At 40.7% G+C, this 15,000-nt stretch overlaps 1 protein-coding gene across 2 annotated transcripts in view; it reads left to right on the forward strand.

The window, feature by feature from the left end:
* Positions 1 to 15,000, forward strand: part of LOC307078052 (cadherin-2-like) — a gene marked incomplete at its 3' end in the record, with an annotated part of 65,251 nt that overhangs the window by 2,269 nt on the left and 47,982 nt on the right. For both annotated transcript variants that reach the window (XM_079739636.1, XM_079739637.1), the window contains exon 2: positions 301 to 442. In XM_079739636.1, coding sequence (XP_079595762.1) covers positions 301 to 442 — 142 coding nt within the window. The remainder of the gene's footprint in view (positions 1 to 300; positions 443 to 15,000) is intronic.

Below are 15,000 nucleotides of genomic sequence, written 5' to 3' on the forward strand. Positions count from 1 at the left end.
ATCCATAGAATAGCGCCATTTTACCAATAAGAGCTGTGCAGATAGTGTATGAAAACCAGATTGTTGTTCTTCCTGCTTCACCATATATTTCCCCTCAACACAAATGTATATATTATCATAGATTTTCCAAACAACATGGCAACCAGCAATTAAAAAAAACTATGGTTGATATTGTTATAATTTGAGAGGATCTGCTTGTATTTATGGGACCCAAAAGCTACTGTAATGTATATTCGGTAGGTGTTCCAGTGTTACCACGATGCAATACATCTCATCCTTGCCCTTTCCCATTCTGTCCAGGTTGTTTGTGTGTATGGCGGAGCGGCGCAGGGGTCTGTAGGGGCAGAACAGGTCTCGATTTCATGCACCAGGGGCTTCCCGGACCAGGAATATAGTATCATGGTGGATGCAGACCTACAGAAGGGACAGCCTCTCCTCAACGGTAAGTCATCTAATTCACCCGTTAGAACTCCTCCATATTTTTTATTTTGTATCGTATTGCTATCACACACACTCACACACAAACGCATGCATGTGCACGCACGTATACAGACACAAACACGGACACACACATACACACACACAGACACACACACACACACACACACACACACATACATAGAGATAGACACGAAAAAACACAGACATAATCACGCATCACACACACATACACAAACTCACATTCACAGGGACACACAAACACACACAAACAGACACATTCACAACATACGCACACATATTGAGAGAGACACACACTGACACACACAATTCCATGCAAACTCCTCACACAGAATAAGTATGACATGGGCAGCAGTGCTAAAGTGGTTATCCCCTAGCTGTGGGTGGGGGCTGTGTGTCTGGAAAGAAGTCCTCGCCGTGATATTTGATTGCTCTTTGAGTGGAACTGGCGCTTATAATGGCGTCTACAGATTATGATTTGATTAAATTTGTGGTTGCTCGAGGAAGTGTGTGTGGGAGGTGAGGAGGGATTAAGAGAGATACAGAGAAAAAGAGATCCAGAGAAAGAAAATAAAGAAACAGTACTTATACATATTATGTTCTTATGGAAGGCTAAAGTAGGATGGATATCATGTTAAAGTATGACCACACCCACATACATACCGTTATGCAGGTGTACTTTTATCTTTATACCAAACTTTAATTTAAAATTGACTACATGTTGAGATTGGAAGACAGCGCTGCTTTTGCAATCAACAGCATTTTACTAGGAAGAATTTAAAATGATAAGCACAAGAGATCTGATCACATATCAGGCCACAGAGTTTGCATGCAAGGGTCAGGTATAGACCATAGACCAAAATATAAAAGTGTGGATCAGCGTCCGTGATGTCCCCCATTGCTTTTCACTCAACCGGATTGAGAGAGTAGAAGATTTGCCGTCAACAGAGCGTAACCATTGTTGGAGATTTTTGCAGCCAGCAGTAGAAACAATCCATATTTGTCCCATTGAGGGTGGGAATTGCCTCACACTAGTATATGGCTAAAACTCATTAATATTCAATCCTTACTGACATTTTAATGAAATAAAACTGTCAACCAGGACCATTGAAAATGCGTAATATGAAGATGAACTAGCCACTAAGTTCCTAACTGAACAAAGAAAGAAACGATTAGCTTTGTATTACGAGAATGTACGCACACCTCTTCAAATTGAATTAGAATGGTTGTGAACCACCTCAAGGCCATTACAGGAACAACGTATTGTTCTCACTCTTCCACATGAGCTGCACAAACAGACGGCTGTGATCATAAAAGTCACATTACAGCGTCATACAGCGCATCAATGGGTCAAACAAATGCATTGTAGCAAATGATCTAGCTCCTAGCAGACTGCACGTCCGCAGACTCTGCGGTGGATACAGCTTAGACAGGAAAGAAACTCTTTAGGAGATGAGAAAAAGTACTTAGGGGCACCGCCTGAACGTTAAGCATTAAACTCATTCATTCTTAAAAAAAAGCACAGTTACTCATCCTTGAAAAGTTATCAGGCAAAAAGAGGATTCATGAACCTAGATGTAGTCTGTGTTGGATCAGCCAATAATTTAGACATAGTTTTACACCTCATCGTAAATGATCTCCGAACTTCAGACAGCTTTTTAGTCTGAAAGTGAGACTCTTGCAATGCCCTAAGAGAAAAGGCTGTTTTGAACGGAGGATGTGAAGATGCACCTAATGTTACAACTAGCTCAGCTCTTTCCTCATCTGTATTCTGACAACTCCAATGTGCTGCATGATGGTGGGTAAGTAGTTCAGTGGACCGTCCCCTGTCCCATCCTGTGTTTGTTGTCTATTGGCCAGATCATTATCTACTATAGGGGCATCTCCTACCATTGTTCGGCAGATGACATGCAGTTGCATGCATCACTTATAACCTCAGTAGCTTGTCCAGGCAACAAAACAGTTTCTGTGACCTTCAAAACTGGACAGCCGCTAATTACCTCCAGCTGAACAAAGAACAAATCTGTGGTTCCCGTATTTGGTTGGGAAAACATCATAAACAATATTCATCCACTGACCTCATAGCTGCTGATAAAAAGAGCACAAGCGTCATCCTTGACCAAGAATGAAACGTGAAAAATATGTAAACAATCTTGCTTCTTCCAACTAGATACATTGCGAAGGATAGTAGTATCTTGTAAAATCTCAGATTAGGGATTCATTAGCACCTTCATTTTTTTATGACTTTGATTTTTTTGTTTAATGCAATTCTGTTTCATGTCTGTCCCAATCAGTTTTAGTTTGCCTTCCGCTGGTCCAAAACACAGCTGTTAGGCTTTCAATTAGGTCCAGGAAAATCTTACAAATCCCCCTTTTTCTTCAGTCTGGTTGCCAGTGAAGAAAATTATTTGTTTTTTAATCAAATTGTACAATGAATCAAACCACAACAGAATGTGCGGAACCACGGCCCGCGATCCAGAGGTGACCGCTAGCAGCACTCGCCTCTGGTACCATTTCACTTTGTCTATTATGCCTGCAGTTTTTGTTGAACAATTTTCAGAAGCTTTTAAAATCTCATCTGTGGAAAATGACCTTTATTGAGTAATTGTAGTGTCTGGTCTCATCTTCTGTCAGCGTTTACAGATTTACAGAATTACTGTTTCTTTTTCATCATGCTTTTTTGTTTTCCTTTTTTATTAGTTATTTACCTCTAGTTGTACCGACTTGCATTTTGCCGTTCTGTCTGTTAAGCACTTTGTGACAACCTGTTTGAAAAGGTTTTGTATTAAGGTGCTATATTATAAATACATAATATTACTTTTTTCTTTTCATTTGTTATGATTCATATTATTCTTCTTATTATTAATTCATACTCAAATTTCAGAAGTAGGACTAGGGCGATTTCATTTTTTTTGCGTAACTATGATGTCTTACTGCTATAGTAGTTGCAATTCCATATATTTTGGCTGATCATTTGTATAATGTTTTTTTTGGCAAAAAAAATATTTTGCCAAACAAATATCGACTATAGTTTTGTGAACATCTACTACTGGCATGCTAGTTTACAGTACAATATATCATCCAGCCTGAGGGCAAACTCAGCAGGACCAGTCAAGTTACTTTGGTTCAGCACTTTTCTGCCTTAAGTCTTGGAGCAACGCCGGGATTATCACAGTCTAGCAGGAAGACAACATCCTGACAGGGCCTGTCTTTCCTCGAGTGATACCAGTTCACAACATCTCAATTCCAACTGTAAAGGTAACATACTGTTTTTGATCACAGAATCGACACTGTATGTATTTCGGTTTGCCAACCACTTTCTGTTTTCTGGGAAAAATCGATATGAAATCTAGGTCTTGGCATTTGATTAATAAGAACTTTCCTTTACATATTTGTTATTTTTCCCTCCTGCAATCTGTAATTAGTCAAATTTCCTTTTGACATATATACTTCTATTTAATATTTCTGCAATGAATGAATAAACATTGCATAGAAGTGATGCGTAGCACAAGATTTAAAGATCTGTTTCTCAGTCTAGTCAGCTGCATTGATTATGATGGACAGCTAACAGATCGGATAAATGGACACAACAGAGCCGAAAGGATGCCGGAATGTATTTCTGCCCTCAGTGACACTGGATGCTATAACTACACACACACACTCACAAACACACACACACACACGCGCGTGCGCGCACACACACACACACACACACGATAAAAATACTGTTTGTGTATTAAGTCAGGAATTTATCAACTATCTCAAAGCAGATTATCTGGTGTTGTTGGCTCCTATTTTGCCTGAAAATGGAATAAGGAAAATATATTTATTTATTTATTTGTTGGGTGATTTGAAGACAGCAAGTATGTGTTGGGTGATTTTTATCTTATCATAACAGCCTTAGATATTGTGTGGGATTCAGGTGTGGAACAGAACAGTCAGCATTCCAATAGCAAACAGTATTTTTGTCAGTACAGTTGGGTGGGTTTGGGTTGATCACATGTTCATGCTCTCTGGAACACCAAAGCATCTTTATGTTGCATACATTAATAAGACATTTGTAATAATAACGGCAAACAATTATAAAAAAAAATATTAGTATGCAGCAATTAGCCATGATGACAGTAATGTCATGAACATCGATCGATGAATAGACTTATGATCAAAAATAAAGTTTACGGTATATTTCATTCAGTCTAAAAGTAAAATATTGAAATCCTACATATTCAATGACAGTCTAATGGTACATCCTCGTCTAGACCTTTATCCATACGCTGCAAGGGCCCGTGTCTGTTAACGACAGGGACTCGTGCTGTGAGTTTGTATGTGAGTGCTGTGAGTTTGTATGTGAGTGCAATAATGTTATTGTCGTTTCTGCATCAGGCAAACCGCCATCTGTACAGCGCCACAGAGAGTGATTGTGTTTCTTTGCAATGGGATAAACATAGCATGGACTCCTGTGGCTCATAGACTTCCCGTACCTACATTGACTTTGCACAAAGACAGAGAAAGAGAGAATGAATAACAAGCAGCCTGTGTCTCGTGTTATGTGTGTGTGTGTGTGTGTGTGTGTGTTTGTGTGTGTGTGTGTGTGTGTGTGTGTGTGTGTGTGTGCGTGTGTGTGTGTGTGTGTTTGTGCTCCCGTGCATGCATGGGTGCCTTGTATGTGTGTGTGTTCATGTTCTGTGAACTGTAATGAGGCAGCACTGACAAGAACCGACAGAGCCCCAGAGAGGACAGAACTCTCTGAGTGTCCTTCCTAGTGTTTTACCACACACATGCCTGCATGTGTGATGACCATTTGTGTTTATTATGTTGCTGAACCACAGACACCAGTGTCACTTTGTTGACCGTGCCATTTCAGCTACGACAAGGAGAATGGACTCAGGGTGTGGGATAATGTAGTGTGTGTGGGTGTGTGTGAGACATTTGTGTGAAGGGGTGTGTACAAGGTAGAAAATGTGTGTGTACACCAGGCCATGGTTGTGTGTGTGTGTGTGTGTGTGTGTGTGTGTGTGTGTGAGAGACGTGTGTTCGGGGGTTTGTGAGAGACCTGTGTGTGTGAACATGGTAGAAAATGAGTGCATATACCAGGCCATGGTTAATTATTAAATTGGAGCAGATAAGGGCCTGGTAAATCATTAATGAGGGGATGAAAATGAAAGGGGGTATTCTGAGCAAGGGGACGTTTTTCCTCTCCTTTATCGGGGGGCAGGAATCGAGGCAGTTGAGCGATAAAGGAGGTCATATTGAGAGAGGATGACTGTTGTGTGTTATCAGGGTCACAGCACAGAGAAATGGAGGGAAGCGGAACAGTGGGGGGGGTTCATGGCCATCCGACCTTCCTGTCCGGTTCCCATGTGCATTCCTGTCTTATTAGCCGGGGGCATTGAGCAGCAGTCAGCGATATATTCACCAATTTACTGTCAGCCGCCGGTCACGAGCCCAGAAACACTTGTGTGCGCGCATGTGGAAATAGACTTTGCGGAGAAAAAATAAAGAAGCGATCTCCCGGTCTCTGGCAGGGGCATACAATGAGCACATTCATCTCTGCTTTATCCAAACGCCCTCCCCCGATTCCCTCCCTCCACCCAAGCCCTTCCTCCCCCTCCCTTCCTTACACCCTTTCTATGGTTGTCTCTTTCACTCTCTCTCTCTCTCTCTCTCTCTCTCTCTCTCTCTCTCTCTCTCTCTCTCTCTCTCTCTCTCTCTCTCTCTTTCTGATGCTGTCACTCTCTCTCTCACTCTCTAACTCCCTCCCCATGCAAGGGATCGCCCCAGTTTTTTGATGGCCTCATACATCACTGTCTTCCTTTCTCTCTTTTTGTGCTGTCCACAGAAAAGTCACCAAAAGGGCCAGGGGTGGTTGGGGTGATTGGGGTAGATGGGGTGGTTTGGGTGGACGGGGTCGATGGGGTGGGTGGTGGGTGGGGATTGGTGGGCTGTCTGTCTCAGCGAGAGATCTCAGTCTCTTTTGAATGTTGTGTCTCTTTTCCATAAATTCTTTAAAGAGATATTTTTGTAGTAACACTTTCCTTGCCTATCCCTCTCATGCACTGCTGCACAATAGGATAAATTTATGAATTAGCCAAAGAATGATGAGAGAGTGGGGCTTCTGTCAAAGCCAATTAGAATTTGAGACAATTTTGCATTGATAAAAAAACTTGTTTTGTCAGTACATCTGAGGTGATAGTTGTCTTGGGTATTCTGTTGCTATTTTTTTTGTTACATATGGTGACCTCAAATATGAGAAACGCTGTGTTGTGTCATGTAGGAATTATGGATTTGAAAGTCAATACATGATGTGTGTACAGGAGCAGTGTGTGTATGTCTTTGTGGGTTTTTGTGTGTGTGGGTTTGGTGGGATTGAAGTGCTAGACACGGTCAGCACCCACAGGGTACAGGCGAGAAGAGTTCGCTTTCCAAAACAAACTGGATATGATGAAACACAGGCACCTCAGAGAAATGGAGCAGGCCTTTTAGTGTGTGTGCGTTCTAGTGTGTGTGTCGGACATTGGAAACCCAGTCTTGAATAGGATGGGAGTGCACCTGATTGTTAGTTTAATCTTGTCATTGTTATTAAATCTAGCCTTTTTATCAGGGGATGATGAAGCTGCAAGGTTATGAACCCGAATGAAGCGCCTCAAACTATTTCTCACAAATACAACTCGACATGGAGAATTTGTGTAAAAGACTATTTTCTACCATAGGCTAATGTTGTTTGATTATTGGATCAGGTCAAATAAAGACCAATACTACCAAATTCAACGTGAGGATTTTGCAATTTGTTGATCAATTTCGAAAGAGGTATTCATACCTCCAATTTTCATTCTGAAAGTTGATAAAGCATTTCAGAGATTCAAAGAAGTTGAGGCCCCTTGAAGGGCCAACATACAAAAAGTACGCACAAACGCATACATACACGGCAAGCACGCACATACACACCGCATGCACACGATATTGATATCCCCCCTCCCCCCTGCGGACTGTTTAGTTGTTTTATTTTTCTTAGGTTTTGTGTGTATGCTATGTGTGACTGTAGGCTATTGCTGCCTGTCTTGGCCAGGACACTGGAATGTTTAATCTCAATGATGATTATTTTCATCTAACCAATATGCCTTGCATTTTAAAATGTCAATGCACTTTTCAGCCCTGAATAACAGTAAAAGCTATTTAATAATTGATTTGCATGCATAGGATACTACACTTTCCATTGAACAATTACCTCTGTTACCATAAATTGACTAATTTTATAATGTAATCAAATGCTCACACACTAGCTGCTTTCAGACACACGTGTAAGTCCTGATATTCTGTTGATGGGCCGTATGTGTGAACACCATATCCCGACATTTGTACCCTGAAAATCTCCCGAATAATACCACCCCTGAGGTAGTATTTTCTCCGTAGGAAATGTAAATTGCCTTGTATGTGAATGAGGAGTAGAAAGTCGGTATTTCTCACACCCCTTCAGTGGGCGTGTTGATGATGCTTCTGCATTGAGTGCCCCCCTAAATGCTAATCAGCCTGTTGCCTTTTGTTTGCTGAATGGTTAAAAATATTGAAATGTTTGCACTGCTTTTAAGAGTCATTTTCGGTGAACGAATTTTACGAATTAGTGCATAATGCCTATAATGTTACGTTGTTACGTTGTAACATTATAGGCAAAATGTTATTGTATTATGCACTCAGAAATTTGTTACATTATCGACTGGGGTTTCCACATTATTGCTATGGGTTTAATTACAACTAGAGGTTCGCCCGCGCGTTGTAACGCATGTGTGAAAACTCTAGTTTAACATAATTTGACCCAAGGATAATCCCTTACATGAATTGCACTCTGTTGCATGTCAACCTTGATCCCATTTGTACTCAACATTAGATGGAACACCATATATATGTGAATATTTTTCAATGATTTTGTGAAATTCTTTTTGAAATTCTTTTGTGTTTGTTGTTGTTGTTGTTGTCCTGTGGTCATCCTGGGCTGTAACCTGTCGTACACAGCTCGTAAGCAAAGGAACAGAAATTGCGTTTCGTTAGACTGGATAAGCAATACCATTTCTGGCCTTCTTTTAGCCTTGCTATGAGAAACATCGCGCCGTGTTTGTGGCCAGTGTCTCTCTATTTGCATATTTTCTACCCAAACTACTAGATAGCACTTTAATATCTGTTGCTAAACATATAGCCTAGAAATTGCAGAAACTAAGTGCCCCTCTTTATGGTTAATCTAATCGTACGGCCGTGCATTCGTTCATTGATTACTGGGGAGGTTAAGTTGCTGTCACAAGTGAATGCCTCCAACCAAACAACAAGTCATGTTCTGGATGGTTACTCGCTGAGTAATAAGAAAGTGATAACAGAAAGAGAGGAGGATGAGTAGTCAGAGGAAGAGACAAGCTACATCATTGTCCGTGTGATGGACAGCCCAGTGAAACAGGCTTCAGCCGTTCTGCCAGTGTGCATGCTCCTAATATGATTTACCAAGGCAACAACTGAGTGTGTGTGTGTATGTGTGTGTGTGTGTGTGTGTGTGTGTGTGTGTGTGTGTGTGTTTTGTACATTATACAGGGGTAATAAAATTAGTTGAGCTTGTCACGATTCATTCTTCATTCTTCACTCTTTCACAATTATCCTTCCATTGCAGTTCTGCAAGACTACTGCCAAGTACCCCTAAGTACCCTCGACACTCCTTCACATTTCCCTCCAATGCACGTTCTTTTGTTAGCATGAAAATGTGCACATTAGAAAGATGATCATTTGTGGGTGTCCTGTTGTGTTTCATTGTGAGGCTGGCTCAGTCACCAGGGCTGCATAGCAACCCTTTACGCTTCGTTCTGAATCGCCAGCTAATATCTGATTTCTTTTGGAACACCGTCACAATCTATTTTTAGGATCCATGCCATATCCAATATGCAATATGAGCTGACGGCTGATGCCTCAAAGACATGCTTTTCAGAGTAACAACACAAAATGTCATCATGTCAAGCACTTTCCCTCATAATGCAGCGCTTTATGGTTTGCCGGCATCCTAAATGTTGTAATTCGTTTAAAACAAAATGCACACACCTAGTGCTTGCAAACACACTTGCCTGCCAGTCTTCGCATTGCTTTGTGGTAGCATTTATGCTATGGCTAGCATTTATGCTATTGGTGCTCTTTGTGTTTGTCTTGCGTCTGCCTTTCCTCTATCCATATTGTTTGTTTAATCTTCTACCTCATTAGTGTTTCAACCAGAAAATTTGCTCCACTCATCTTAAAGTCTTTTGAGATTATTGACATCCACACACAGTTGCATACTCAAATTCTAACCATCCGCATATCCCCAACCATGTCAAAATGGCTTCGTTATCACGTAAAACTTTAATTTACATTTGTACATTTATAGAGCGTAATTAAAAGATCCATAGTTCCTCATTAAAGCCAAGAAAAGCCTAACTATATCTCAAAATATAATTGGCCAACATAAAGCAAGAGGCTAAGACATCGCTGGTAGGCAAAACACAAAGGGAAGCCCATTCTCGTAGCAACATCTAGAGGAGCTCACGAGTTGCATGGCGTGTATGATCTTTTAGAGATCGTTAGGTTCAGCTATGTGGTTTTGAATGGATTAGAGGTGGTGTTTAGGTTAAGGTTGAGTGTAGTGGGAGATGAGCAACAACTCTAGGCAGACTCATTTAGAATAAACCATCAGTACATCGCCCATAGATAACTGTGATTACTGCATGGTGAGAGCTCAAATACGGTGTCTGTAATGTGACTATTTCTGTGGTGAACACCAGAAGGTATGTTCTCGGATCTTTCTGGAATGCGTCTGACATGATGTGAGAAGATGCGTTCATTAACACTAAGGAACCTTGTGAAGAGGACCTGCTAGACAGATACAGTGTGCACGTGTGTGTTTGAGTGTATGCCTGTATGAGTGTTTGTGTGTGCCATGTGTGTGTGTGTGTGTGTGCCACACACACACGTCTGCAGAAGGTGATAATTGGCGGTGCCACTTGTCTCAGGTTCAGCCCAACCAGCTCAAGTCAACACTTACGAAAAGGTGCTGATGTTCAGTGGGGCTCATTGGCTTTCTGATCCCAGATCACATGTGTTTTCCTCAACACACAAACACACACACAAACACAAACACCTCATGGTCAATTGTGTCTCCTCTCTTTGTTCTTTCTGTCCCACACTTGGACTCCTCATCCCATCCGTAGTATTTTCTGTGTCAATCCTTCCTTATATTAAAGAATGTTTGGTAATGCAAATAATCTAGTAAAGCTCACCTTTACTTCATAAAAGTGTACGCTTTCTGATGGTTGATTTGAGCAAATTGCCAAGGCTTATTGTATCAACTAATAACATTTACTGTACAACCTGTGTTTTGTGCTCAAGGTATCGTTTTATTGTACTGTTGATATTGATTAGAGGGCATCGCAAAATAACACTAAAACATTAAAGCATTGCAAAGACAGGGGATATGTGTAACCAGGTTGCGGCCATTTTGAGTCTGTAAATGTGGTCCTTCTTGACTGTGATTTATCCACTGTGTCTCGCCGAGTGCTACTTGAGCAACACATCCATCATCCGCCATTGGCTGTCTTCACATGCTAATTCTCGGCATTAGGCCTGACATATTGGAAACACAAGCGACTGAGCCATCTGCCCGATGTACGACCAGGTCAGCATCTGTGTGTGTGTGTGTGTGTGTGTGTGTGTGTGCGAGTGCGTGTGTGTTTGTGCGTCTGTATGTTTGTGCACACGTGGGTGTGTGAGGGTCAGCCCTCCCTCTGGAGAGGTGTATTGGCGACATATTGGTATTTTCTGGGTGGAGTGGATTGATTGAAAAATATTTTTTTTCTATGTTTGTCAGAAAGGATAGCAGTTGAATGATAGCGGGTGAAGCCTCACCCTTCTTCGCCTTCACACGTCCCCGTCAAACACTGAAGACCAAAACATGCAAAGGTAACAAAGGCAATTAATAGCCCTGGTCCAAGCAAAGTCAGAGCTAGAGTTAGTTAAATTGAAAATTAAATGATATTCAATTTCTAAATAGGCAATGCAATTGCTGTGTGTAATTTTTCAATATATATTATGCTAATCTTCTGATATCTTTAACTCTCTTATATCTGCAGTACCTTTAAATAAATTAATATATTACATTAAAGAAATAAGAAAAGTTATACATCACTCAACTGCATTAATTTAGATTTTAAGATTATAATTGATTATGATCAAATTAATGGACCTTATGAAAAATGAATGTGCTCTAAATATTCTGTCGTCAGATAAATGCATAATATAATATAATTTATTCAAGCATTATTTATTAATATATACATTATTTATGTATATCATTAATGCTAGGCTTCAATATTCAAATATTCGGCTTCTTTACAATTCAGTATTCAAATGCCTGTTTTTTTTAAATAAAACTACAATGCATTTTTTTTTTATGTCTTCGCATATTTACAAAACCGTAGGGAGAAGGTAAGGTTACAGTTTGTTTGAATATCCAAATTATATACTAGGGATAATGGTGCCCATCATCACAATGGAAAACACGTTATCCTTCCTTTTCTGAGAGAGAGCAAGAGATGGAGAGTAGGGAATGGGACATCGAATGGGATAATGTGAATATTTATGCTCCCACAAAACGTCATCTTGCATATTGAGTACACCTTGACTACGCCACGTGATTATTATAATAAATAATACAAGAATAATCATAGAGCTGAATGGTATTGTTTACATATGAAACAATTCCCATCTTTGTAAAAGTGACAGTCACCAAGGACACTATATCTGAGCCTATTTATGTTCCTCAACACAGAGTCGTCTCATTACATTAAGTGACTTATAATTATCGCCATCTGTTATTTGTATTGATTATTAATCTCAATAGCAGTCATCGCTAAAGCCAATGTCTACCTGCAGTGCAGCATAACTCTGCTTTGGATAACATGATGGTCTGCAGATGTATCGCAAAGTTTTGTTTTGAATACCATTTCACCCCGAGGAAGTCATAGCCTACTTTTAGTTATTGAACAGGGAAACAACTGCAAATACTAACATCTCCAAAGGGTCTTAAATAATGCACTTTATCATAATCCCCCTCATCCACGAATTGCCATTTGCTACACTATTAGGTGCTGAAAGGACAGAGCCCGTCTTCACTAAGCTATATCAGATTGAGGGCTGCCTCCATCTGTCTTTTCAAACGGCGCAACTCGCATTCTCCTGACGAGGAGTTGTCGAAACATGGTTTATTAAAGAGTTGGAAGCCCGGTTACGTGCAGAGTAAGTGTTCAATCCTACGTGTCCGAGCTCTCTCTCTGAGTGTGTTAGGGGATGCCGGTTTGAACTTCTGAGCCCTGAGGAATTGATGCACCACAGATGTGAAGCCTCAATCAGCCCCACAGTCCAATTAACCTGCCTCGGGCCAGGTGAGGCTGCTTAAACCAGTCATCAACTAAACACACACCCCATATCACCATTCAACCGAAACTGCCAACAGTTTTTCTTCAGGAGAACGTGAAACAATGGGTGTTGTTGGGGCTGTCTGGTTAGACCTAATGAAAGCCTCTGATACTGTCAACCATGAGGTGCTTATCGCATAACTTTCCAAGTTCAATTTCTCCCCTGACGCATTGAGTTCAATGAAATCATACAGATTTCAGAGTGAGACTTCATCCTGCCTCAGCCATGATGGGGTTGTGCCACAGGGAGTAATCCTTGGACTCCTCCTGTTTTGTTGATATATTATAAACAAAACTGGGGTGTAAAATACATGCTCACTGGGAACAAAGACCGGGCTGCTCACCTTCTAACCAAAGTGATGCTCCAAGTTACAAAGTTGCTCAGTGATACATACTTGCACCTCAATTGGAAGAAAAACACTTTCAATGTTTTACGATTGACTGAAGTCACCAAACTACAAATCTTGATCTCAGGAGAGTGCTGTTTGCCTGACTAGTTGAATACAGCTTTGATCACAGGCCAAACCACATTGAAGCCCATCGAGTCCACCTACAAACAGGCCCTCAAGGTGCCTGAACAAAAGCCTAAGAGCCACCACATAAATATCCTATTTTAAGCGAGGAACATCAATTTGAATATGCAGATGCAGGGCTTATGTGTAAGATCATTCATGGCTTGTCTCCTCGTCCACTATCAGTATTTATTAATCCACAAGACTGGACTGCCTTGTTCCAGTAAGTAAGCATACATTCAGTTAGACCACCTTTTCAGTAGACGCTTCCCACCTCTGGAAACAACTTCCAACAGATGTAAAAAGAAAAACGTCAGATGTAGATAATTAAAGCTCAAGTTGGTGAGTAGTAACATCCTCTAACCAAATAATTTAGATCTGTTTTATTTGAATGTTGCTTTCTCTGTTTAAACACTGTCTGTCTGCATGTCTACACCGTCTGCATTGTCAGTTTCAATCTGTATTATTGTGCGTTTATATCATCATCATTTGCACTGTGAGAAACTCAAAAAATAAAACAGATTCTAACTGGTACACAGGGACAACGACAGAGAGAGCACGTGAGTCAAACCATGGGATGTTAAATCAACTAGGGGAGAGAAATAGTGAGAAAAATAAAAGAGGTAGAATGACAGACAGACAGAGAGAGAGAGAGAGATGAAGGAAGAGAGAGATGGAGGAGACAGGAATTTATTGAGACCTACTGATGGCTTCCTGACGAGTCCCTTCTTTCCGTCGTGAATAAGCCGCCAGGCAGAGGAACAAAGAGATGTGCTAATAGAATCCTACAGACACACAGGCGGGCTGTCACATTCTCATTCAGCTGGCTTTGCCTTATTTAGTTTGGTGTTTCGCCCCATCGTGCTATGGTTTTTTTTCCTTGAAATGGGGCACTACATATCAATCTCGTTATCCTTAAAGCACGGTTTTAAGGCAAAAGAAAACACTTTTTAATTGCATTTTGCCGGGCTCGTTCTTGTTCACATTAAAGACGACCTGATTAATAAATAAATGTGATGTCTTTGTACACATTAATTCATCACACATACCAGGGGATACATTACTTCAACTCGGTGTACAAATCTGTTTAGACGCGAACCAGGAAAAAGCATATGTATTCTTGACTACGTACGTCTTGGTTGTTTCCTCTCAATCTCAATCTCAATCTGCCTGAAATTGTGTTTGGTGCAGGAGTTTTCTGACCATGCCCACAATTTAGCATAAATGGCTTCTAACACCTCCCAATTGCCTGGTATGCATATAGAGGGTTAGCATTTTGTTGAGTGTTGAGGAGGAATGGCAGAAGAATTTAAGAACCAATTGAAGAAGAAGAAGCGCAATTTTTCCTAACCGGTGTACTTAATATAATGGTTGGATCAAATTTACAGAAAAAAACACGTATTATTTGGAAGTCTACGTTCTGGCTTGACCAACTAAATGAAACAAGTTGAATGGCAGAAGTAACCGGAGAAGCGTAACCGTTAGTTCTGAGCCGAACATTGGTCTGATTTCAAGCGCGAGGCCAAGAAGTGCATTACTGCACTACACTGCAATTGTCA

This window comes from Pollachius pollachius, assembly GCF_949987615.1.
Source record: "Pollachius pollachius genome assembly, chromosome: 7".
Taxonomy (NCBI): Eukaryota; Metazoa; Chordata; class Actinopteri; order Gadiformes; family Gadidae; genus Pollachius; species Pollachius pollachius.